Source organism: Candoia aspera, chromosome 2 (assembly GCF_035149785.1).
Source record: "Candoia aspera isolate rCanAsp1 chromosome 2, rCanAsp1.hap2, whole genome shotgun sequence".
Lineage (NCBI taxonomy): Eukaryota > Metazoa > Chordata > Lepidosauria > Squamata > Boidae > Candoia > Candoia aspera.
The window spans coordinates 109,125,761-109,152,810 of record NC_086154.1 but is presented as its reverse complement, the minus strand read 5'-3'; the positions used below and the strand labels follow the sequence as shown (position 1 = coordinate 109,152,810).

The following is a 27,050-nucleotide window of genomic DNA, read 5'->3' as shown; positions in this document are numbered from 1 at the left end:
TATGTATCTCTTTAGCAAACAGCATCATTAGCTTCCTGGAGCCAGTTTATTCATACAGCCGCTCTGACCAAGTAGCTAAGATCCCTGTTGTTCGAGAAATACTGGAAAAGGGGAAGTCCCAGATAACATACAGGACACAAGATCTCACAGCTCAGCAAGGCAAAGTAAGCACTCTGTGAAAAGTAAAACCGTTCTTGTAGCTGCTCCTCAAAGAATTTTGGCTACCATATGGTCATATTGTAGCCCTGTGCCCAAAAGAGGGACCATACAAATGCATCACTAGGAAAAGTCTGCTGCTGCGTTAGGAATATTAAGGCCACCTTGATTGTGATCTCTTGCGTGAAGTCCTGGACATCCCTTGGAAGAGCAAACTTCAGCTTTTTGAGTGGGCACAGCAATGCTTTTTTGTCTCTCAGTTACAAAGCATATAAAGCTGTGAGGGGAGGGGGAAGCAATGAAACTGTGATCTCAAGGCAGATTGACAAACATGCCGGTGTTCCTGCCATTAGCACTGTGGACCCTGCATTGGTTGCCAGCAGGCTTCTGGATGCAATTTAAAGTTCTGGTACTAACCTAGAAAGCCTAACATGGTTTGGCATGTAGCTATCTGCAGGACCACATTTTCCCCCTGGAATTAGCCTGGTCAGTTTGATCTGCCTGAGAAAAACTGTTAACAATGCTCCCATTTTAGGGAGTTGAGGAGGGCCAGAGCTCAGCAGTGCTGCTTTTCAGTGGCTGGGATGGTTCTCTGAAACAGCTTCCCAGTGGAGATCTGTCGGCTCCTGCCCTGATTGCCCAGGGCTCTTCCATCTTGGTTTGGTTATAGTTTGGTTAATTTAACATTATTTTGTGTTTTTCATTAGTGTGTATAGACTTTTTGTTTATTATGTATTGTTTCTTATGCAACTTATCTTTCCATTGCTAAGAGTCCTTAGGGATTTGGCTGTCTGTGTGAATTAAAGGTAAAATAATAATAATAATAGGAAAACCCTGCATAAACTAGCAGATCCTACAACGTGAATCTGCAGACTAAACAACATTATTTGCTAAAATGTAGTGTGCCTTTAGTCTTTTTTCTTTTTCTTTTGGGATTTGTTGTTGTTTAGTTTGGGGCACCATTCCAGTTGAGACCAAAGTACTTGGAGGAAGGAGGCTGTCATAGGGAAGTTTTAAAAAGAAAAAAGCCTCCCATCCCTGCCAATTCAATTTTTAAGCCCCAGTGGAAGAGAGGGCATAGTAATCTTGTGAACAAAGAGGCTGGGAAGAAAGGTCAAAAAGTCCTCCCTCTGAGACAATGGTGTGTGTTAGGCAGGAGTTACACAGTAAACATTTAGATATTCTGCAGTTTAGCTCTTACACCATCTCTTCCCATAATACATACCCTTTTGATAGCCAAAAATGTTTGGTGACATGGTGTGGAAAAAGGATGTGGTGAGGAAATGTGTGGACTTTTTTAACGTGCCAGCCGTTCTGAATACAGTACATGGGAAATCCTATGTAGTTAGGCTGCCTTGTTTATATAATTGTATGTTCCAGGGTTAAATTCGTCTAGCTGATATACTGTATGCTAAGTTCTCTGCTTAAGCAGCATGCATTGCTTTGTGTGAGGTCCTTAAAATTTTACTCCCCCCCCCCTTTTTTTTTTTTTTACAACTTTGGCTTTTCTCAGAAAAATCAAGCTCTGATCTTCATATGGGTCCCATAGAAAACAGCGGGCATCAGCCTATCCAGATTTATGCCTGACCCTCTGGTCAGAAAAATGCATAAGGAGAAACCATGTTCTTCCAACAGAATTTCAAAAATTCATCCTAACGCCAAACATTGCAAGTGCAGCAATGATAGAAATTGAAATTCTTTAGGTGGAATATATGTCCTAGAATAATTATTTATTTAAAATTTACAAATAATATGATTAGCATAATTCTGGGCCATTTTGTTCCATAGTTATGTTTGTGAATTGGTGACAGAACTAGTAAGTAATGAAGATGTGAGTACAGTAAAAGCACAAAGGAACAGTAGCAGGGAAATTATTGAAGCTACCTTTGGATGGCTAGAGGAGGCAAAATAAATTAGGAGTAAGTTGCCGGTGCTGCTTTCAGTCCATTATCAGCCCTTTGGGCATATTCCTACGGCCATCTAATGTGTCATTAACTCTTTGTAGCTACTTTGTGGTTCATCCCATAGCAGTATAATGTGGATTTTTTTCCTCTTTCCCAAAGAATGAATGAAATATATATTGGTGAAATACAATTCCGATTTTGATAGATACAATCAGTATGAGAATTACTGCACAGTAAAGAACTTTTAAAATATATATCTGTACATTGTATGGCTCAAAGTGCAAGTCATCTTTTAAAATGCTATAAATTACCTTCTACACTGTTTTCTCTCTCTACCTTTCCAGGATTACCTTTTTGCAGAGGGTGATTTGATCTTCCTACCTGGGGAGAAGCAGAAGGAAGTGCAAGTGAAATTGCTGGAGTTAACAGAGACTGATGCCCTCCTTCAGAACCAACAGCTGAAGCAATTTGTAGTGGATCTCATCAACCCCAGGTTTGGGGCAAAGGTTGGCAAACACCCTCAAGCCATAGTGACAATTGTTGGTCCAGGTGAGCTTCATCCATTTCTGATGACGATTCTCATCTTGATGCCTAAGTATCATTTGCCTGTTGTGCTCTGTTGTATAAAAATTTGGACCTCTTGATGCCCTAGGTTCTGGCAAACGTGATTACCAAGGCTTCAGTATTTAAGATCAAGAACCTTGGTGTAATGTGAGTGTTGATCCCCAGAAAGTACATTCTAATTCATAAGCTATCAGTGCAGTCCAGTGAACAGTCAGATCCCATTTGTTCTACATTGCTTTGAGTTTCAGCCAGATGTGCTGTGTCATATATGTCCAGTCATAATTTTGAGTGTTCTAGTGATATTACTTTACCCATTATTTGATATAGTAATGGGGATACAATTAGGGAAATAACTCTGCTTTCATTTGATGAAATCCCATAAACCTTTTGCTATTTGCTGTAATAAATGTTATGATCACTTGTTTTATTTTTGCCTTGCAGAGAAGTTTATCTAAATATATGATATATGATATGGTATGATATATTATGACCAATATCAACTTACAACAGATTTCTACGTATATTCCGTGTACAGTCATTCATGTTATTATTCTGTTCAGTTCTTTGCTGTGCCATATAACGTTACACAACATTTGCTGCAATTATACAGGATACACATATTTCATCACCTAAATACATATATATTGAGGTGTATTCTTCTTACGTGAACCATGTTGCTTCTGTGAAAACGATCACAGAGTGTTAAATATTGTGGAAAAAGCAGAAAAGAGTTAGCAATAGCTCTTTATTAGGTTAATAGAATACCAAGTGTCCCTGAGAGATATTAGCCCTGAGTCTGGGGCCTGTGTTTAATTCCACTTAAATATTCTTATCCCACGTTTTTCTCAAGAAGAAGCCCTTACAGATGTGTGAACTGGAAGTAATTCTTGTGCCTCTCCCAGTTTATGACATGACTTAATCCTTTACCATTCAACTTCTGTGTTTTCCTTTTTAGTTGTTTACAGAGAGGTGTAATTTCCTCCACCTTTTTTCTCCTTCCAGAAACTCCGGATGGGATGCCATCAGCAATAAACCTGACTCAGTTTCCACATTCTCCTAGAGGCACCCTTGCAGCACCTCTTAATCCAAATGCACAGGCATTAAGCTCTAGGAAGATCCGCTTCAACTGGTTGCCCCCTCCAGGCAGACCTGCAGGATACAAGGTGTGGAAAGTGCAGTAATAAAGACATGCAAGCCTGCTGATTATGGAGGGAACTGCACTCTTGTTCGTCCCATGCACTGAAGTCAGGGCTCATGCATAAAGCATAAATCTGCACTACTGTGCAGCAAGGAAAATACAAGCCTTAGGGTGTGGTTTCTACCGTTTAGGCCAATAGGTACTGCAAATCTGTTGGAGTACAAAGAAAGGGAAGTCAGAAATTACATACTTATCTATATTATTTGTAGGATGCTACTCTTTTTTTCCCCCTTCTTTTTTTTAAATGTTTGTAAGCTCAACAATTTATACTTTTTTGTACCATGAAAATAACTCAGTGTCCTTTGTTTGGTATGGTTCACTTTTTATTAATGTTATATTGAGCATTAACTATATAACTTCAGTAATTATCCATTTATAGATATTATCTTTTTTGAAAATACACCTCTGTTTTAAAAAAAGAGCAAAAAAAGAAAAACCCTGCACTGCACTTCTCAGATTTTACTCATTGCCATCCCTTATACTCTTTCAGCTAAACACCTTTCCAAACATAGTTAATAAACTAATTTCCTGTTGTTTTTACATTTACTTTTGTTACCTTTCCCTTTGTATAAGAGAACAATAATGCTATTTCTCCAGTTGTTAGCATGGACACAGTCCTCACACACACACATAACAAGTTGCATAGCCACTCCATAAGCAAACACATCCATATTTTAACATTTTTCTAATTACACCATCAGCACCCGCTGCGTTACCTTTTTCAACATTTTAATAGCACTTATTACTTTCCTTTCGTCATTTTTTTCGTGGACATTTCTGTCCTTCATCTTAATTCTATTCTTCAGCATTAGCCCTTTCATTTCCAAACAAATCTCTAAAATACTCCTTCCAGCATTGCCTCATTTCTGTTTCATTCCAAATCATGTTCATCACATTTCAAGTATCCTTCATTCTCTCATTGGTCTAACTACACACACGCACACTAAGAATTTTAATTACAATAGCAAAATCTAATACAAACTAAAAAAAAGAAAGAAGTATAGAAAGAAAGTGAAAGGTGCAAAGGAGAAGAAAAAAACATAGAAAATAGAAGAAAGAAAAGTAAGAATATAGTAAAGAAAGAGAAAAGAAATACTTAAAGAAGTGACTTCTAACCTTCATCATGACAAGTATAAACAATTTCTGTAACTCTTCACCCCCTCTTAGTTTACAACCAATGATCTCTTCATCCCACATCCCATCTTTTATTGATAGACAAATCCATAAAGCATAATCTTTTCAGTCCTAGTGTCAGCAGGAAGTCCATTAAGGGTTATCAGAAATAATATGTTTTATTTTAACCTTGATCAAATAAACCAACTTTATATTCCTTTCTTTTATTTCTAACAGTCTTAATGTTTAGTCCATTCAAATAATGTTGTAGAATTTGATTTCATTTCTTTTTTGTCCCTTCTCACAAGATTCTTCAAAGCTTTAACAAGCCTTTTACGTAAATCGAGTATTAAAAAATTATGCAGGTCACTCTCTTGGTTTCTTATTTGTATTTCCCAAACCAATAATGCTTTTAGATTTCATTCGCTTGCCATGTGAACACATGCTTAAAACTTTTTCTAAGAAGATACTTACCAATCACCTTTCTCATCCATTCTTGGGACTCCAAATGGCCTAACAGCGTTTTTCTGCACTCTCTTGTCTCATTCCCACCCATTCTTTCATGATGTTTAAAATAATAAGTTTTTCCCCTTGGATTACATTCAGTTAGAATATTACAGATTTCTCTAAAACTTATCCTGTGTTGTTCCATTTTCCTCATTCACTGGAATGTAATATGCATTTATCATCAACTTATAAATTCTTACTCTCATAAGTACCTATGGCAACTTTGGTGGTGATAATTCATTCTTTCAGACATACATTGTATTGCTTATATGTATAATGAAATCCATACATAATCAGCTCCATGCAATGAGTTCAGACCACCTTCACTGAGTTCTGTTAGATCCTCTTAATTTCACCCACAGCACATCTAATTTTTTTCTTTCATTTCATTAATTAATTCATGTTCCTTAACATTTACTCCTCTTATGTGCTAAGTTGCAATCTTCCATATACCATGGTCGTCATCAAATGGGTATATAGATATTGACCTCTGCCACCCATCATGGCTTTGGTTAACTGAAACATTTTATAATGCTTTTTAGTAAAATAAAAAATATTTATGTAGACTTGATTACCAGCATTAGTTCATACCCATACCAACATTTCCTGTTAATGGTAAGGATGGCACTGATCAGTTTTGGTCAGGATGCCACAAATCATTTACACCACTTCAAATTGGTTCTGACTGGAGCAGCCTGTAAGCCCCATACATACATACATGCATACATACATACATACATACATACAACCAAAGTTCAATTTTACTCCAAGCATGCTCACACCATTCAATGCAAGCTAGGATCTCTGAGTTAGAAACTGTCTTGCAAGCTGACATACTGTTGCCCACATCCTACCAACTTAGATATGCACATCTGCTGAAAATCTGAGGCATAGTGTCACATCATTTTGACATGAGAAACAAATGAAACTGTAACGTAAGTTCTGAAACAACTTGACCTGGATTTAAAATCAAATAAAACCCCACCTCTCCTCCCAGTTCCCTGGCAAAAAAATAGAAGATTGCAGCCCCATATATGTGTATGATGTGACTCTGACCATTCTGTTTGATTTTCCTACTTGCTGTGTCTCCAAATACCCCCAAAACATTAAGTGTGGCTTCAAGCTATCAGTGACATGCAAGCCTTAACTCTAAGCCAGTCTTCCCCAGTGCAGTTTCCTCAAGGTATTAAGTCAAACTTCTTAAGAATTGCGGGAGCTGTAGTCCCAGCCTATCTGGATGATATCAGCTTGTGGAAGCTGCCACCTGAGGAATGTGGGAAAAAGCAGAACGTTGGAGGAGTCAGAATAAGTGCTGCTTGTTAGGCCTGTAAATTATTCAACATGGTGTTAAATGAACACATCAGTATCTCGCCATAGATTGTATTCTAAATCGATTTGGTGACTCCCTCCTTTATAGAAACAAGAGAAAACTGTCTTAAAGATTACCATGGTAATTTGGCTATATGCATCTTAATCTTCCAGGGCTGACTCTAGGATAATTGCTAAAAACACAAAGGCTAGGTCCACTAAGTTTTGAAGCATAATGGATAAAAAGAACATCTTGTAAAACTGGCATTGCCTTGTGGAGCTGTGGTTTATTCCATTCATTTTTTTAAAGAATAGTAATGTTTTTGGATGAGAATTTTCCTTGCTTATCTTTTAATAATGTGATGGTAAATACTTCTTGGCAGCTGATGCGAGGTTTTAAAAGGAAAAGGGTTTCTCTTTGGACTGCAGGTGAAATACTGGATCCAAGGAGATCCTGAATCAGAGGCTCATCTGCTTGACTCCAAAGTACCTTCGGCAGAGCTGACCAACCTGTACCCCTACTGTGATTACGAGATGCAATCCTGTGCCTATAATGCTTTGGGTGAAGGGCTTTATTCTAAGGTGGTCCACTGTCGAACGCTTGAGGAAGGTAGGTTGTTGCATCCCACAAAGGTGGTTTGAAAACAGGGCTATCTAAAGTCTCCCTTCTGCAAGCCTGATCCATCAAGCATCAGGGGAAAGCGTTCAGTATATTCATGAGTCCTATTCAGATGAACTGGATAGAGAAGCTCCAGACAGGGCACTGGTCAGGAAGATTATGTTGAAAGGTCCAGAGTTTTAAACTGGAGTTAGAATCTAATTATTTCTGTTCATCCAGTGAGATCAGGCAGAGTGGGTATGCTCCAGGTCCTGACAGTGAAACACTGGGTCATCTTACGGGACCCAGGAAGTGGGGAGTCCCTGTTGCAGCACTTGCAAATTTGCCCAGGGAGGACACTTTTATAGAAAGGTTCCACTCAAAACCACCAGCATGTAAACCCCTATATGTTGCCCATTGAAATATAAGTTCATTAGGATCTATTCCTAAATTATATATAAGATTGCAGCCTGCATCTTTCATGTGGAATCCATTTCTTAGCTTTGGAACAATAGTGTCTTGCCTAGACCATCCAGGTATTATGGTCATCAGGAGTAGAAGAGAGAAAGCCAAATTATGTTGGACCTATTTGTCTTCCACCTGAACTTTCTGAACCATTTTTGTTCTCTCAAAACATTCTTCCCCAGAAAACAGCAAACAAATTTTATCTACCCATCCATCCATTCCCAATAATAGTATACACTTACCTATCAAACTCCAGGTGGTAAACTTAGAATTCCTATGAGGACCAGTGCATTGAAAATGCTCCTAAGTTAAGCACTTGGATCATTTTTAGGGCATCTGATTTAAAATGCTTGTATTATGATTATACTGATTTAAATTACTGTAGCGTGTAGCTCTGGTGCTATTGCAGCTAGCTCTTCATGCTCTTTCCTCAGTGCATTCTGTATGTTTGTTGCTACAGAATTGTTTTTGCATTCCATCTCTGTAGTTCCTAGTGAGCCTGGGCGTTTGGCCTTCAACGTCATCTCCTCCACTGTGACACAGCTGAGCTGGGCAGAGCCTGCAGAAACAAATGGCTTGATCGCAGCTTATGAGGTCAGCTATGGACTTGTCAACGAGGAAAACAGTAAGCATGGATTCTGTAGGCTAGCCTTAAAAATCATGTGTCCTGGATAAATCACTCAGTATCTTCATGCTAGTAATTCAGTTGTATGCATTTCGAAGGCATCACTGGAGGGTGTCACTCTGGAAACCTGTGATAACAAAACTGAGTCCAGGCTGCAGACTTTAAAACCCCAAAATGGTGATGATAGGAAGTATAACACTCTCACACACACACACACACACACACACACACACAGAGTTTGGATACTAGCTTTAATCCAGTTGGTTTGTCTGCATGTGAAGCGTAGTTTCGCCTCTCTTGCTTAGGCTTTTTATTAAACAGGGCAGTTTATTTTGCAGCCTAAATACATTCCTGGTGTTTTACAAATTGCTTGCCCTAATGAAAAGTCCTATCCCAATTAATATTTTCATATAACTTCCAGGGTATTTGCTTTCCTGAGAACTGTTTTTTTTAATCTATTGTATTTACCTTGAAGGGTCCATAGCTTTACACAGTTGTGCTCCTTGCCTTTCACTCCATGAATTATGACATCCAACTGTTTCCACACTATTTGATAGTTCCCAGAGTGCCTGAACTTCTGTCATTCTATGTTATCTCCTTCCTGTAATTTACTTTTCAGATTTTTGCTTTACAAAGAGATTTTGGGCTCAGTCTAGTTAGAAAATAACACTATTCTTGCTGGTATTTCAGTGTATTCAATTATCCTTTTTAAAGATGCAGATAGCCAGTTTGACAGGATAGATCGGCTGCTCTACCCTGGTGCTTATTTTTTCATATAAAGCCCTTTGTCCACATGAAAAGGGACCAGTGGATTGATTCTGCCAATCCAATATGACATTGACAGCCAGTTTGGTGCATTGGTGAAGGGGCTGGCCTAGAAACCAAGGGACCGTGAGTTCTAGGCCTCCTTCAGGCATGAAGCCAGCTAGGTGACTTTGGGCCAGTCACTCTGTCTCAGCCCAACTCACTGCACAGGGTTGTTGTGGGGAAAATAGGAGGTAGGAGTATTAAGTATGTTTGCCCACTTGAGTTGACCAAATATATTTTTAAAAGGTGGGATAAAAATATAATAATAATAATTGTTACCCACTGCACTCTGTACATTTTGATGTTCAGAATGGGAGGCAATGATTTTGCTGTAGTTTCTCATGCATAAGAAGAAGGTTTTTCCACTCCCATAAAGCACTCTCTCATGCACGTATGCATGTTGCTAGAGTTGGACCGCTGAACCATATTGCATATTATGTAATCAGAAATGACTGTGATTGTAGTGACATGGTGATGAAATAGCAAGAAACAAGCCTCAATACTGAGAATTCAAATCATCTATCTATCTATCTATCATCTATCTCTCAACTGAAAAGGAAAAGTTACCAGATATATATATTTTGCAGGACCCATTGGTCCCATAAAGAAAGTGTTGGTGGAGGACCCTAAGAAGCGGATGGTTCTGATTGAAAATTTACGGGAATCACAGCCTTACCGCTATACAGTGAAGGCGAAGAACAGAGCTGGATGGGGGCCAGAAAGAGAAGCTACTATTAACTTGGCTACACAACCAAAACGCCCTATGTCCAGTGAGTTTTTATCCTAGCTTTTCAAATGTGTATGGTCAAGCTTCTGCTCTGCAGACTTTTTGTTTTGGACTTGAGCTAATACAGCATTTTCAAGATGTATTCCTTTGAGTTTGTGCTTTTATTGTGTGGGTATTACACAAGTAGTGTTATATTCTGCATTTAGAGAACTATACCTTGTGGCATATGTTTGCTGTTCAATGTGATATCATTGGTAACAGGGATCAAACTGTTTATTAATATTCTTACTTTTAATGAATTAACGTTATATGCTACATGTATCCCACTGTTCAACCAAATTCTAGAACAGTGATCCCAATTTATATATTTTTAAATCAAAGAGCTTCAAAGGTGGCACAGTTTCCTCCAGTGAAACTATGCCTCATACTAGATCAAAGTACTAGATCAGACAGCGTCCTGATATAAAGTATGGTAGGGATTCATTGTGTCTGGATGTATCAAAAAATCCAACTCATATTCTCTGTTACCTTTTTGCAGTTCCCATCATTCCTGATGTACCAATAATTGATGCACAAGGAAGAGAGGACTATGACAGCTATCTGATGTACAGCACAGATGTCCTGCGTTCACCTGCTGGTAGCAAGCATCCCAGCATCTCAGATGACTCTGGTACACTATGCATTGTTGTAGTTTGCAAAAATGTTTGGTGGCCGTTTTCCTTTATGATATACAGATCCTTAGGGATAACAAAAAATGTGAATACGAGGGCATACAAAACAATTTGAATATGCAGAGCACCATTGTAGCCAGCTAGCAGATACTTTTCCTGTTATTTTGAAGCAAACATACCTTAAGGCAGAGGGAGCATTATTGCTTCCAGAAATTTTATGACAAAAATGTCAAGGCAAGAATAATAGAAACACGAAGTTTCTATTATCCTTTTTGGGGGAGATGGGCAGTGATGAAAATTTGAGAAATAAATAAAAATCCAAAGGAGCCATCGAGGCTATCAAGTCCAACCTATTTAACAGCCTCAAGAGTGCGTTCTAGACTTAAACAAACAAACAAACAAATAAATTCCAGAATTCTGTAGTCAAGGCACTGAGATGCATCTCGAGACATCTGGTTAGTCCGTATGGAAATTAGGATGCTAGACCTGACTTGTGCTCTTCCTTGAAGTCTATTAGACTCTATAGAAAATCTAAGGAATATGTTGTGTGGAGCTTTCTTATTTCAGAATGTCCACGCACATACTTCTGCAGTGGAAGCTTTTTGTTTGGTGGTTTATCAACCCCTGATAGGGAGACGGACGGTAAATTCTGTCTGTACTTGCACTTCAGTTGCCTGCTCTAATGCAGCAAAATAGCAAACAGTCACTTCCGCCTAACCCCAAAAGTCACGGTACAAGTCCACCATCACACCACTGGACTTGTTGGAATGCCTTTGCTATCTGCTTCTCTGGAATGAAAGGTTTAGGTTAGGGGGCATCCAAACTAATTACTTCAACAGCTCTTTTTTTATTTCCATGTTTCTTAGTGAACTGCTATCAGTTGTTGAGGTGGTACAAACCCAGAAACTGAAATACGCCTTCCAAAACTGGGTAATGACGTACAGCAGGACAAAAAGGCCAAGGACCATATCCTATTATCTGTGCCAGGGGTGGGGAGCCTATGTTGGTAGACCAGTTCTTAGTCCCATCAGCAATGCCATTTAAGCCATGGACCCTGTATTCCAGCAACATTCTTACCAATCTTCAAAAGAAGATTCAAGTATACTTTGCTGTCACACCTTTTGACCTTAAAAGCCTTTCCCTCTCTCCATATATAAACTGAGGGAAAACTGATGATTATTCAGTGGTGGTGAGGAATCTTTATTTTTTTTCTAATTAGCTCTGAATGTGCTTCAAGCTTCATCTGTAACATTAAGAGCCGGTTCTGAGGATTGAACTCTGGGTGATATTAAACCTTATTAGGATTCAAGATCACACATGATAAATTCATTGAACAGTTGTGGTTTTGTTCTGGAATTGCTGGAAAAAAACATTGCACTAAAAAGACAAAATAAACACCAAAGCAAGAGATGTGCAGATCCCAGGTAGGTAGGTAGGTGGGTAGGTATTTATTATCCGCCTTTATTATTTTTATAAATAACTCAAGGCGGTGAACATACCTAATACTCCTTCCTCCTCCTATTTGCCCTACAACAGCAGCAACCCTGTGAGGTGGGTTGGGCTGAGAGAGAGGGACTGGCCCAAGGTCACCCAGCTGGCTTTCGTGCCTGAGGCAGGACTAGAACTCCTAGTCATCTTTTCTTTTTTTAATTGACTAAAGCCTACTTCTGGAAATTACCCCGCTTTACTCCTTGCCACAAAAGGTTTTTCCGGGGTGAACAAGAACACATATTGCTTACATCTGTGGACTCGATATTGTGACTTATTTGAGCCAAGCTACAATGTAAATAATTCAAGAGTAATGTAGACCTTGGGAATATTGTGCATTTTTTAAGCAAAAGATCTTGATGGTAGTACATAATAAAATAACCTGAATGTTAAAATAATCAGATACATTATGTTAAAATATTTTTCTGGGTTAGTATGTGTTAAGGATATGTAAAGATTCTGGAGTATCTCTGTTTTCAAAGGTCAAATAGCAAAACCGTTCCTGTTAGCTGTTTCCTTGCTTGGATTCTACTGTTCAAAGAATTTTTTTTCTTGACTGTCTGGCTCTTCTTAGATAATTTGTTCTTTCTGGACATTGAGTGTGTCCTGTAGAGTGACAGTTCTCCCAAGCGTTACTTTGGTTATTCCTTCCCATTTTAGCTGTTCCTTCAGCCTTCTTTGTATTCGCTTTTGGAAATAATCTTCCATTAAGTAGCTGGCTCCTCTTCACTTATTCCTTGATTATTCTTTTTTCAATATATACATATTTGAGAACAAGCCACTCCAGCTAGTACAGATATTAGTAAACTGCATTGTCTTGAGCTGAAATGGAACTAGCCCATCATCATATCCACAAGACGCAGTTCTGATTTTCTGGCATGAACATTGATTGCTACTTGAACTAGAGGGGCGGATATGATAGCTTTCTTATGGCTCAAGGGTTTTGAAGAACCTGTTCTTTTTATGTAATTTTGCAATTTGAAAAAATGCTTCAGCAAGCACGGCGATGTTCTGATCTTTTATTTTATAAATTAACGCTTCAGTTCTGCTGTGTATGTGTATGGATAGTTACATGATAAGGACAATAATGTGATTTTAAGGTCACAGTAATACACAAATGGATTTATTTGGGCATAACCACAACTGAATGCTGCAAGATTCAGCTGCCCTAGAGTTATGTTACATAGCCATTTTGTATAAGCTACTGAAATGATGCAGAAAGTTTGGAAATGATTTCCTTTTTCTATTCTTACACTGAACTCTTATACATGCATACTTGGGAGTATGAATTAACTCAGTGCAACTTGTTTCCAGGTGGCTCTGCACAGGGTATACACAGATTTTGGGGTCCTGCTACACATTGAATAAATAAATCAATATCTGATGGCAATTAAGGCTTAATGATGAACTTAGTGCAAATAAGGCAGTTTGAGAAACAAACTCCAGCTCCCAGTTTAGAAATGGCGTTCAAAGATGCCCAGACAACTACTGGGTATTATCCTAGTTCCTGGCTAATATAACTTTACACCTAATTGTGATTTTTTAAAAAATTTATCATCCAATGGTTGTATTTATTGGAGGTAGAGGGTAAAGGGAGGCCAGCCCCAATTTTATGACCTGTTGCTTCTAGAGTCCCCCTCTCTTTTTTTTTTTGTTTTTTTGTTTTTTACAGCAGGATGTCATAATTTGACTATAATTGGTAAAAATCAGAGAGTGGGCCTTATGGATTCTGCTTGGGTCTCCCCTTTCCACTCATAATTTGAACACGGGTACAGTTGGTACAGGGCATAAGTAGCAGACTTCTTTCTAGACTGCAGCAAGAGGCCTTGAATGCTGTGCTTTCCCCTGAACTGCTGCTAGGAGAGACTAAGGCATGATTGCAGGTAGCTCGCAGGTGGTGGACTGCCTGCTTTGTACCCCTTATGGCGCTTCCTGCACTCTTCCGACTGTGCCAACGCAAGTCCTTCACTTGTTCCAAAAGGCTCTCGGTGGAAATATGTGCAGCTGCTAGGGGATGAGCTGGACCTTCGTCGCGTCGCCTGGAGGCTCCCAGCAGAACTGATCCCTCGTTACTCGGACAGCAGTTACTTTTCCTCGGACACAGAGGGTCTCCTCCATGAAGGTAGCACCCCCTCTGAGCTAGTGGACAGTGATGCAACCAGCGGCAGTCTACCAAGGAGTGGGACTCCCCAGCCCCAACCAGGTGAAGGATGGCCACCTTCCTCCCTTCCAGTAACCATGATGTCACATTCTGCTCCAAGGGGCTGGAAAAATCTAACTTATTCAAGCTATCCCTAGACTAGATACATGCACATGTTGATGGCATGATACATTTAGTATTTGTAATGGAATCTGCTTGTGGTATGTTGCGGTGGGTTATTTAGTACCACGGTCAGTGCTATCCTAGGCATGGAATTGAATGGGATGAAATGGGGAGTACAAAGAGATGACATCTGTAGAGCAAGAGAGAGAATCCTTTTGGGACACATGTTGCCCATTTCTGCTCTTCACATAACCCACAAACTAATTTCAAAAGCCCTCTGCAAGCAGTCAGTTCAGACATCTAATAACATTCCTTTCCTTCTTAGCAGCCAGCTACTTGGGAGAAGAAGAAAGAAAAAAACTAGTGGTCAGAAAGACAGAGACTGGATAGTGTCACCCACTATTTCCTTCAGGCCTTCCCATTACTGGCATTCATCCCCCAATAGATTATACCTGAAGGAAGCCCCCAGCAGCTTTTGGAGTCCCCCCCCCCCGCAATTTGGAATCTCACTAGCATAAGATAATAGTGTTCTGCTATAGCACCCTCTGAAAAGTCAAGAAAAGTCTGTCTCAACAGTGATAGTTAACAAGTTTTTTTGGCCCTGTCAAGAAGATGATGAAATTGACATTTTCACAGTGTGGTCCAGTCTTGGGCAAGTTGTGGCTATTTTCATTATTCAAAAGAATAATTTTAAATGCCAAGTAGCCCTCTGTTAAACTTGCTGAACCCTTCATCAACAACCCATGGCAAGAATAAATGTTTTTAATAAAGCAACTTAGTACAGGAATCGTTTCTATGTCTTGGACAGAATAACTATGTGCCTAGAAATATACTAGATAATGAGTGCATTCACACATTATAGTAAGCCACAATTTCCTTTAACCATGGTTTGCTGAACAAAGCAGAGTCAGTTTTCCAGGTAGGCTAAAAATTGTGGTAGCATATTTGGACAATTGCTGATTTGTTTTCTCTTGTGTTTAGTAATTTTTGTTGCACATTTTGTGAGCTAGGCTAGAGGCTTTGGACAAGCCATAAAAACAAGGATAAACTAATAAACCACCAACAAACCAGGCATCCTTATCTGTTCTTTACATTGAACTAAACCAGATGATCCATATTATTGCTTAGCAGACCATATGAATCCAATGAATCAATACAGTAGTCAGGGCAGACTTCTACAATTTCTTGTCTTAAGATATTTTAGAAGGATCCAAATTTTAAAAGTATAGCTATGATTTTCTTGAACATGCTAAGCTTGGCGAACTTTCACCATCCTGGTATGTTCCAGCTGTTTCACGTGACAGCTTCTGTCATTCTCCTTAATGGAACCTGTTGCCCTAAACATCTGAACAATACCAGGTAGGGGATACTACATTGTGTAATCGACAACTATTCCAATGACTGTTAAGAAATTCAGTACATTCCTGGGACCATTAAGACAGAACCAATGCCTTCCCATGAGCATTTTCTGCAATTCATTTTAGACTGTCTCTCCATCTTGCCCTGCATTGTTTCCAATAGTGTTTAACTGCGTTGATTGGAAGGACTCAAAAACAGAAAAAAAAGATGGCCATCCAGAGTGTTTGTTATTGATATCTGGCTCCAGCATGCATAATGCCTCTGAATATGGAGGCTCTCTAACTATTCAGACAGATACTTGGATATATTAGTCTTACATGAACCTGTCTAATGAATGCTGTAAAATTTCTAGCAATTATAGTCGTATCTTATCGTTTCCAAGAGCCTGGAACTTGTGATTGTTTGTTTTAAAGTGGATTTAAGTGGTAATAACATTTTCCTTTTAGAAATATAGCATTACTTGAATATCATATCCTTTGGCATTCGGTACATCATTTGGCATACATGAACATGAAGCCACCTTCTGACTTAACTAACCCTTGCTCTATTACTATTTGTCCTTTCAGTCCGTTTAGTTCTGATATTGATGCTTCTTTGTGCATTGTGGGTTTAAGTGACGCAGTGCAAGAGATGTTGGTTCTTACGAAGTCCCAAAATGCACATGCTAGATAAGGAGCAGAATAAAGCTGAGGCCAGCCTTTCCCAAACTGGTGCTGTTCAGGTGTCTTCAGCTTTGAATCCTATTAATCTGCAGCCAACGTATCTGTTTGGGAATAATAGAACTGAAATCAGTATATTGGGGGCACTTGGTTGAGGTTTGATTCTAGAAACTTTGAGTTGACTCATCTTGCTGAGCCATTTATTTGATTTAAACATGTATTGTTGAATATAACCACAATTGGCTGATTTCATACAACATGTGCCATGAGCCTTGGTATATGAGCCACAGTGTTTGGCTTCACTAAGTAAAAATTAAACCACATTATGGCTTAGCACAGAGTGTGAGCCCAGCCATACTAAGAGATCTTTATTGTCAAGTCTCATATTGATTGGCTGAGATGCATATCCATAGTTACTGATGATGAATGTTAACTGTAGCAAATTGAATCATTTCCAGAACATTTGATGAATGGCCGACTGGATATTGCCTTCCCTGGCAGTGGTGGAAGTTTAACCCGAAATCATCTAAGTCCACATGTGCACCATGAGAGAAGAGTGATGGGAAGCTCATCGCTAACAAGAGAGTATACCACGGTGTCTGGACATGGTGAGTGACTAATGTGGACTAATCTGTTGGTGATTTGATAATGTTCGGTGTTCCACCAGAAGGAGGTTCCAGTTAGTTGAGCTCTTTCTCTCTCACTTGGTCTCTCACGCCTGTTAGAAAGGAAAAGTCAATCCTTCTTCCTCAGACTGTTCCTTCAGTTGCTATGCCTGGTGTTGGTGCCGCAGTCTTTTCTGGTGCTCTCAATGGTGTGTCTTTCTTTCTCTCTGTTTTGGCATGTCCTTTAGACCCATCCAAGAATGTTTTCTCTCCCATATATGAAGAAACTAGGAGGATTCGCCAGATACCACAGGATGTGGGCTTTAGGAGGGCAAATGTGATGGGTTACTATGACAGCAGTGATGCTCGGGATTCTATAGTCATGACTGATGGGCCTGCTTGGATTTCCAAATATCTAGGTACAGCAAATGGCATAGCATGGCTATCATCTGTGAAGCTATTTGCTCCAGCTACAGTGGCTCATCTCATAAGCTGCTAATTTATCCATGTTAAGTTCCTTTGACTGGCTTTGCTTGTAGACCTGCTTGTGTGCATGTGCCAATTTGGTCTGCTCTTTAACCTTCCCTCTCTTTCACCTTGATGGCTTTTGTGTTCTGATGCATCACTTCAGTTACTATACTGTACTATGTACTCAAGGGAATAAGTGCTCAGGCAGTATCCTCAGCGATGTGTAATTCTTCTGTGTCTCCATGTCCATCTGCCCAGGCCATAGCAGGCAAACATTGAAAAATGTTCCCTTTAAAATATGTTTATATTAAGGAGCTGCTGAGGTTCATAGACTGCATTTAGTATAGCTGACAACCTTACAATTATGGCCATTCCCTCTGGTTTCGAAGCTGCCTTGTCCTTTATAGAAAGGAAAGCAGCTTGTCTGCATCCAAGATAAACATTTGGAAGACAGGGCAACTTCTTATTTCCCAAGAGGAAGGGGTTGTTTGGCCAGATGAGTCTTGCCTTTAAGGAGGAAGCAAAGTGTTTTGGGAACTTGCTCATGCTTTTTCTCTCTCCCTTTTTGCCTTACTGAATATCCTTTAAGAATGTCCTTGACCCTCACACCATCTCTAGTTAGTCTTTTTCTGTAGGCATCTCAGATGCTTTTACCCACTTGCAAGAATCAGCCATGCAGCCTTTTCCTGCCTGACTCCTCTGCCTAGACGCAAGGAGATGAGCAAGAGAAGTGAGAGATTTGGTGGATTGGCTGAGCTGCATGGAAAGCAATCTCATCCCTCATAATGGAGGCACCCCAGGAATTGCTGCAGTTCAGATAACAATTACTATATAATTTTGTCTTCCACTTCTCCAGTTCTGACTTGGGTGCAGAACAACTACCATCATGACTATATTTAATTGTCCCCTTCTCATTCTGAGTGACATTCAGGCAAAACAAACAGAAAAAGAAAAAACAGGCATCAACTACAACATACAGTGCAAGGACTGTAACAGCCACTATGTAGGAAGGGATAGACAGAAGCCTAGCAGAGCACATCCACAAATACCCACTAGCGGTAAAAAGACATGACAAGAACTCCTTAATCTTACCACACGTAGACACATTCAACCAGTTTTAACTGGGAAATAATTAGCATCATTGAAAAATGCTAGGGAATTCCTAGGGCATTCAGACAAATCAGCCATCAAAAGACACACAGAGATAAACAACATTTACATACCATTCAAGAGAGACAATAAGAAAGCTATGAAGGAAACAAAAAGGCCAGAACACATCCTCTCCAGCAACCAACACCCAGATAAGCAGGGATTAACACCAGACATACAGTCAAGCAGAAAATAATACCCCAATCAAGGAACTACCAAGGAGAAAACCACACCCCCACCAACACTGGCAGGGCAAGCTACTGTATATAAACAGGCAGCAACCCCACATACTCACACTGATGATGTTACCTAGTTGGGTAATGAAATGTCTGCAAGCAAACAGCCAAGCTCGGAGAGTACCAAGAACTCTGCAAAATGAACAGTCAGGGGTGCATTTTGTCCTCCCCAGCCCCAGAAGGCCAGGGACTACACTCGCTCTGAAGATGTCCATGAAGAACTGACCAGCTAGGGCCTGGTGTGTCAGGGTGGGTGAGTTTAACCTGGCTTCCACATGGGAGCTTGCCCTGCCCTGGGGTCAAGAAAAAGAAATGCTTCCTTGACAAAACCAAATCTCCTCTTCTTTTCCTGCTGCATGTCACCACACAATGTGGCTGAGTTCTCTTATCACTGTCAAATTAAAATGATTCCTCAGCACTACTGTTCACTTCAGCATCTAAATCTCTTCTGGCTAGATTCCCAACAGCTCCTACTCTTTGCTTGTTCTTCTTTGATACAAAAGGAGTCCTCATGCTCATGTGGAGGATTGCATGTGGTCCTTTCCCTGCCTTCAGATCCAATCCTGCTATTTTCTATCAGCCTCAGATTCCAGAATGCAGCTGCTGAGTGTTCCGGACACTCCTACACGCTTGGTGTTCTCTGCCCTGGGGCCAACCTCCCTGAAAGTCAGCTGGCAGGAACCCCACTGTGACAAAGAAGTGCAAGGATACAGCGTGCAGTACCAGCTCCTCAGTGGAGGTCAGTGAAGCTCCCTCTGTGCTTAAAGGAATATATACAGAAAATCCTGTTTGGTCAAAAGGTACCATTCTAGGGCAATCAGAACATGCTTTGTAACATGGAAATAAACACCAAATATATATATATATATATTGGTGTTTCTTATTGCTAAGGTCTGTTTCCAGACTGCTCGAACAGATTTCCCTGACCTGATGCCTTCCAGATGTTTCCACAAGCCCTATCAGAGGCAGAAACTTCACAGATATTTCTGTACCTGCTGAATAATGTTTTCTAATATATCATCCAAGGATCTGTTAGAAAACAGCTATTTGACTGGAATAAGGGTGATGTGATTTTGGGTCCTGATGAAAAACAGTAAGTTCAAAATGTCTGAACTCCTTGATTCCCAAATAAGCCATTGGCAGAATAAGTGGCTTTAGTTTTTTTTTTCTTATCTGTGAGATACGTGTTACTAAAGAGACAAGGCTGTAGTTTTTCTGTTGATGTGAAAGCATAAACAGAGTAAAACCAAGTGCATTGATCATGTATGAAGAATTTTGCATGAAACGTTCACAATTATTTCTGAACAAAAGTTCTTGCACATAGGTGCCTCAAGGTGTGATGTGTAGCACTCGGCCTACTACATTCAATAGCAGTACCCATTCTGCCAATAGAAGCCACAGTTTTGATGACAGCTGGTTTTCCTCCCATTTCTTAGGTGAAATAAAAAGACTTACAATTCCCAATCCAATGCAGAACTCTGTGGTGGTGGATGACCTGTTACCTAACCACTCCTATGTCTTCAAAGTAAAGGCCCAAAGTGATGAGGGATGGGGTCCAGAAAGAGAAGGTGTGATAACCATTGAGTCACAAGTGGATCCCCGCAGCCCTCTCAGTCCTGTGCCAGGTAACGGGTTGTTCATTGTTCTGAAGTGTTTGCAATTGCATGGATATGCTACTACTTTTCCAAATGTTGATTTTCAGCTGTGCATTTTTGGAGAAGGGGTTCAAAGTAGATCTGTGCTTATACTGCATGAAAATAATGTTTGTAGTTGTTTGTTCATATTCTACCTCTCTTCTGGGAATTCAAGGGGGTAAGATTGTCTCCTCATTTTAAAATTAAGGTAGTTAGGTAGTTTAGCTAAGAGAGAGAGTGGCCCAGGTCAGCTCCATAGTTGAGTAGGGACTTGAATCTGAGCTTCCCGAGTGCCAGTCCAACATTCAACCACTATATTACACTGAATCTTGAGTGGCATTTCACTTCCTGTAAATTTCAGACACAATTGGGTTAGCTTTCTTGATTTAACAACAAATAAGATATTGGAAAAGCCCAGATACATTACAGACCTAAATCTTTGCCTATGCCTCTGTTTGCTACTGGTTTGATTTTCTTCTAACAGACCATTTTTCTTTATTTGATAGGGTCACCATTTACCCTGAGCACTCCCAGTGCTCCAGGACCTCTCGTATTCACAGCCTTGAGTCCAGACTCACTTCAGCTAAGCTGGGAGAGACCCCGCCAACCCAATGGCTTCATTCTGGGCTATATGGTCACTTGTGAGACACTGCATGGTGGAGGTATGTCACCGTTTTGAAACAAATTCCACTTCAGTTGCAGAACTCCCCCAGCTGATGAACAGCATTTCCTGACTTGTAGAAGCGAGCAGGACAGTCCCTTGGCTCCTTCTGTGCAACACAACCATAGGAATCCCCTGAAATGAAATGTCTGGCATGAGGAGGGAATGGGTCAAAGTATGTATTATTCCTTAAGTCTCCTACCGGTTGTTTATATTTTTGTTTGGTCAGGGGAACCCAGGAATATCTATGTGGAGGGGGATAACCCAGAGACCACCCTTACAGTGCCCTACCTGAGTGAAAATGTTCCATATAAGTTCAAAGTGCAAGCCAAGACCACCCAAGGCTTTGGTCCTGAAAGAGAGGGCATTATCACCATTGAATCTCAAGATGCAGGTATGCTTTGTCACCAAAGTAGTTCTATCATCTGTTCTTCTTTGTGGGCTGTCAAGAGCATGTTGTCAACTAGGAAGAGGGTGGTATTGTTGCTCAGACAAGGAGCTGTTGAGCAAACTAGCCTAAGCACCTAGAGGCTTTCTTGGGAATAAATCTGCATTGCACTCCTTGTACCCACACACACACACACATTTAAAAAATACAGAATCCCAATTCCACCCTCCTTTCTTACTGCAGAGTACAAATTATAGAAATTGCCGGCGCTGGCTCTGGTCTTGTCAGGTATTCCATGGGCAGATAAGTGGTGCCTGATCACTCCTGCTGCCTAAACTGAAATGGCCACAAAGGGGAGTTGCCAGCAACTGAAGGAGAGGTGGCATGCCCACAGCAGTAAAAAGCAGCCAGTGAAAACTGAGCAGATTTCAGCCTTTGCCAAGTCATCACAGTCATCTCTGAAGTACTGAAGGCTGCACTTGTAACAAGGCTTGTTTCCAGAGAAGATGTGAAATACTGCACATTCCTATCAGATGTGAAAACCCCCAATTTAGGTGGCCTTAGCTTTGGGCTGGAGATGAGGACGACAGAGTGCATGGCCGGTCCCTTTCCTTAAATGTTGTCATCTAGTGGAACCTAGGAAGTGCACCTTCTCTGCAGCTGCCCCCACTCTGTGGAACACCCTTCCCCCAGAGATCCGGCAGGCCCCCACCCTCCTTGCCTTCTAGAAGCCCTTGAAGGGCTGGCTCTTCCCACAAGCGCTGGGGTAAGGTGAGGCTGTAATCCAGGACGATGGCATGTGGATGTATGGGAGAGTGTGGTCCCAGGGCCCCATGGGTTTTTATAGTGTTTATTGATGTTTTATTCTGATCGTTTTTAATGTTTTCTGCACCATTGTTACAATATGGGCAGCTGTATAAGTTTTTTGAAATTAAAAAGAATACACATGTGGATGTGCCCTTAAAGAACAATTAGTAAGGCATCCCAAACCCAAAGTTAGGGTGATGTGGATGTGCCAAATTTGCATCCTCAGAACCTAATTTGTGGAAGCGTAATATATGGGAATAGATAGCACCTTGAATGGTGTGTCATTTTTTCCTTAACATGGTGCATGCATGGACATTTTAAATGTCCTCTTATCTCAAATTAATGATTTTTTCTTACTGAGTAGGAAGCTGACCTGCATGGCAATTTTTATAACAATTTCCTCTTTTTAAGCTGTTGTGAGCCCCATTTTAATTCAAAGGGAGACAGACAGTAAATGGAGAAATAATAAACAAACTGATTATGTAGGAAGATTAGCTAGAAATAAGGTAACAGAAGTTTTTGTCATCTTAGTCTTTGTAAGAATAGACTTAAAACAAAAAAGACATTTTTTTTTTTTGCTTTAATGTAGACACCACCGTCTCACATTTCTTCTCAAGGTCAGTTTTTTATGACATTAGATGGAATGAGGATTAGATATCCAAGTGCTAAATTACATTTCCCCCCCCCCCATCCTTTCTGGTTCAGGAGTATTTTCTCAATATGGAACTCAGCAATTCACCAGCGAGGAAGTATACAATCTCCCTACAGAATACAGTACCCAAACGAGCATCACTCACTCTCTACTGGATCCTTTATATACAGGTAAAAAAGGGGAATGATGGAAATAGGGGATTGTTTGATTTTCACTGACCTCACTGAGATCTCTGGGACAGTGTTAATTAATAGTATCTGGGATTCCTCTGAGAACCAACCCGAATCTCTCTCTAGACACTGGTATCGCAAGGGGAAGGTTGAAATCTCCATTCAGACAGAGTTAAATGAGGATGAAAGAAGTCCAGTCTACTCCTGAAGTTATGTTTATGTTAACATTACGAGAATGAGGCCTTTTCGGCCTCTTTCCCTGCCTTCCAATCAACTCCAAAAAAATAGAGCTGTTTTTCTCCCCTAGAAAAATGGCAGAAGAGGCCTTTTCATACATAGCTTTACTGAATGGTACTGTATTCTCTTCATAGTATTAGGAAACACTCCTATCACTGCTAAGACCAGGAACGGTACCAGAGCAGTTATTTCTAAGTTAAGGACTACTTTCTTTGTACGAAACAAATTAAATGGAGGCTTCCGCTCAATATTATTGTTCTCAAGAGCACTCTGCTACTGCTTAAAGCACACTAGCACCAGCACCCCAACACCATTCAGGCATTTTGGAAAGGATTATATTAATCACACAAGCAGCAATGAGTGCCTGCAGTCACCCCCATGAGATCCTTTAAGGCAGATGTTTGCGTAGTTGTATAAATAAAGCCTTTTATGTTACAGATGGTTGCACATGGTATACAGATGTCTGTCTTTTAGATGATATCAGAAGCATGACTTCAGGAAGGGCTGGGATATTTGCCATTTCTCTCAAGAGGGGTATAACTCTTTCCCAAGTGCCTGAACAGGGCTAGACTTACCAGATAAATGGCTCTGGAGTGTTCCTAAATGAAACCCTGTGCAGGTGCAGAAGGCATAAAAGTGATGCTTAGGGACTACAAAACAAAACATAAATTGTGTAGGTTTGCACATACGCATGGCCAAGTGCTCATGCACATAGATTGAGCTCACACCATCATAATAAGCCGTTGTTTAATTACAGTTTAGTGAATAAACCACAATTGGCTGGGTTCTCAAAATTTTATAAACCAGAGTATTGGGGTTTACACCACATACTCAACAAAACCTAAACGTCCTACATTATGCTTTAAGAATGATGTGCAAAACTAGCCACGGGAGCTGCTGTTTATGCAACCTTTGTTTTGTTCCCTCATTTCAGATGGCATGCTGATGACCACCCAGCGAGTGGAGAGTGGCAGTACCCTTACCAAACAGATTACCAAAGAATATGTCACCAGCACAATGTCAAGCAATAGTGGGACATTCTCCAGACAGACAGAGAGGCAATTCTATGAAGCTTGAGTGCAGAAGGAAACCGCCAAAAAGACACAGATTTCAACAAAATGTTCTGTGGCTGTCTTCCAAATGGAAGCAGATGGCAACCTCTGCACTGCATCAGCCCTAAAAACCACTCACTGGCCATTGCTTTTGAGATCCCACCAGGTGGGATCTGCACATGGCCTAGCTGGTAACCTAGCTTCTTGTGAAAGGAGCTTTTAGCAGAATGCTTGGCTATGAAGCTCTCTTGGCTAGTTCTACGTTGAGTCCAACTCCTGGGCATTTGCTTTACTGCTCTGGATTTGGTTTGAAATCCTTTCCTTTCAAAATTCCTTTTAGTTTTGCATATTTTAACTGGATCTCTTCCTCCCTGTTGATATTAATACCATCTGCAGTTTTTTCCCCCCCGAGTTTGGTAACATCTTTTTTGTCATATACGTTCCTTGCAATGCAGGGGAGTTATCCAGATTGTTTTATGGTAGGTGTAAAATCCCCTGCTGTGCAGTATGTATGCAGTATGTAGGAACTCATTGGTAGGTTAACAAAAACAGGGTTACTAAAATACATACAGGTAGTCCTTGTTTAGTGACTGCCTCGTTTAGCAATCATTTGCAGTTACAGTGATGAAAAAGTAACTTTATGACCAATCCTCACATTTACAACCTTAGCATGTCTGTAAAGCAAAGGACAGCTGAAGTAGGATCATAAGCAGTCATGGTTTCACTTAGCGACTGCTTCGCTTAACAACTGAGTTGCTGGTCCCAATTGTGTTTGCTAAACAAAGACTACTTGTAAACCCTTTTCCAAAGAATCCCTGATACAACATGGGGCCAATTAAGGTATTGATCTCAAGTTTCCAATTTTAGTGTCAAACATTTAGCATTGTGCTATGGACAATATCTTTTTTAGATAGGAAGCTCTCAAAATGAACTCATTTACTTTTAGCCAACAATTTAGTTACTTTCAGATGAGGCTTTTATGATGCAATTACCATAGCCTTGCTCATAGTCCAAGAGTCATTGTTTTCCATGCATTTTCCAACTACTTTTTCAATCTTTTTTTAAACAAAGAGAATCTGGTAAAGTGGCAATGATAGAATCATGCCACAGTATCTTTTGGAAAGTAGTCCTAAGAGCCATCCATTTGGAAACAGACTGAAACCAAAATTAACATTAGAGCTATTGCTGCATTTTTCAGAAGTTGCCCAGGGATTCTTCAGTGAGAAGGCCTGCATGCAGTTAAGTGGCAGCTTATGTATCTCGATGATGGTTTATTCCTCAGTGCCAATCATCATGCAAGGTGTGGGTAATGCTAGCTGGCTTATCCTGCACCCCACAAGTTGAAGGTGCCCCATAGTTGTGGGCGGTTTTCTGAGTAGACAGACATGACTGGAGGCAGGTGGAATATGTAGTTTATATTCTTATTTTATTGTATTGTTAGACTGAAACGGTTTTAAGTTTTAACTGCATTTTATTGTAAACCGCCCAGAGTCCCCCATGAGGGGGAGATGGGCGGTGAATAAATTTATAAACAAACAAACAAACATTTCTTGAAACTAAAGGTTTGCCTACCAACACCACTAGGAAGAGTAATGCAGTTGGGCCATTCAGGCAAGACGTATTAAGATAAAGCTCTTAGAATCCCATATTCAGTGCTGTGACTCATTCATAACAGGATGAATTGCCAAAGTTCCTGGACTGTCTTTTAAAAGGGCAATATTTCTTTAGAATTCAACAAAATGAATTATTTCCTGGCTCCTTTGTAAGGGAGTTCCAAATAGCTTATAGAGCTTTCGGCTTCATTTTCAGACATGATTTCCTGTTTGTTGCAACCCCTTACTACATATTATAATCCTTTTCACTCAGAGTAAGAGCCACACATCTTGGTATAATCCAAAGAGTCATTGGAGGTATTTAATGGGCCAGATTCCAGTGACATAGTCATTCTAAATAGAAGTTTAAAAGACATCCTATGTTTTCACTCATGTAATGGAAAACACAGTATAATGTAAATTACATGTTTGTAGACTATTATGACTTGCAGAGGTTGATGGAATTAAATACATATGCAGTCTGAGTATTTCAGTGATCTGACAGATGGTGCTTTGGACCAGATGGCTTTGTATTGCACTTAATAAACATTTTCTCTATGATTGCAGCTGTTTTTTTATATTTCCAAATATGCTATGTGTAAAAAGAAACTTGCAGTTTGACTGTTAATAAGGGCAACATTGCAGATCTTGTACAGACCTAAGCCTCAACAGGATTAGCTGCAAAAGCAAAATATTACAGAACTTCTACCTGAAGGTGTTACTAAAAGAATCCAATGCCCAAAGTTAAAAGTATAAGGTATATAAGACGAATATTAAAGAGCAGTTGTTTTAATAGCAATGTGAACTATAAAAATAATTTCATGGGGCTATTTATTTAATTATTTATTTATCAATCAATCAATCAAATTTGTCACCGCCCATCTCCTCCCACCAGAGGGACTCTGGGCGGTTAAGTTTGCATCTGTTTTGCAGCTGAGATGTGTGTGAAGAATAATGGCATAACTTTTGTGCATACTTTTGAGTGCC

General features: G+C 40.1%; 1 protein-coding gene across 5 annotated transcripts in view; it reads left to right on the top strand.

Annotated features, from left to right (window-relative positions):
• The window catches only part of ITGB4 (integrin subunit beta 4), an 82,341-nt gene extending 55,717 nt beyond the window's left edge, over positions 1-26,624 (top strand). For 2 of the 5 annotated variants that reach the window (XM_063293084.1, XM_063293083.1), the window contains exons 26-40: positions 16-164; positions 2,405-2,609; positions 3,627-3,787; positions 7,180-7,360; positions 8,301-8,438; positions 9,833-10,015; positions 10,511-10,642; positions 16,871-17,020; positions 17,266-17,436; positions 19,457-19,609; positions 20,307-20,495; positions 21,011-21,166; positions 21,395-21,559; positions 23,066-23,182; positions 24,354-26,624. In XM_063293084.1, the coding sequence (XP_063149154.1) occupies positions 16-164; positions 2,405-2,609; positions 3,627-3,787; positions 7,180-7,360; positions 8,301-8,438; positions 9,833-10,015; positions 10,511-10,642; positions 16,871-17,020; positions 17,266-17,436; positions 19,457-19,609; positions 20,307-20,495; positions 21,011-21,166; positions 21,395-21,559; positions 23,066-23,182; positions 24,354-24,496 (2,393 nt within the window). In that variant the 3' untranslated portion in view covers positions 24,497-26,624. Of the gene's footprint in view, positions 1-15; positions 165-2,404; positions 2,610-3,626; positions 3,788-7,179; positions 7,361-8,300; positions 8,439-9,832; positions 10,016-10,510; positions 10,643-14,112; positions 14,335-16,870; positions 17,021-17,265; positions 17,437-19,450; positions 19,610-20,306; positions 20,496-21,010; positions 21,167-21,394; positions 21,560-23,065; positions 23,183-24,353 lie in introns of all 5 variants that reach the window. The other 3 variants (XM_063293087.1, XM_063293085.1, XM_063293086.1) reach the window with 3 other exon arrangements.
• The last annotated feature ends 426 nt before the right edge of the window (positions 26,625-27,050 follow it).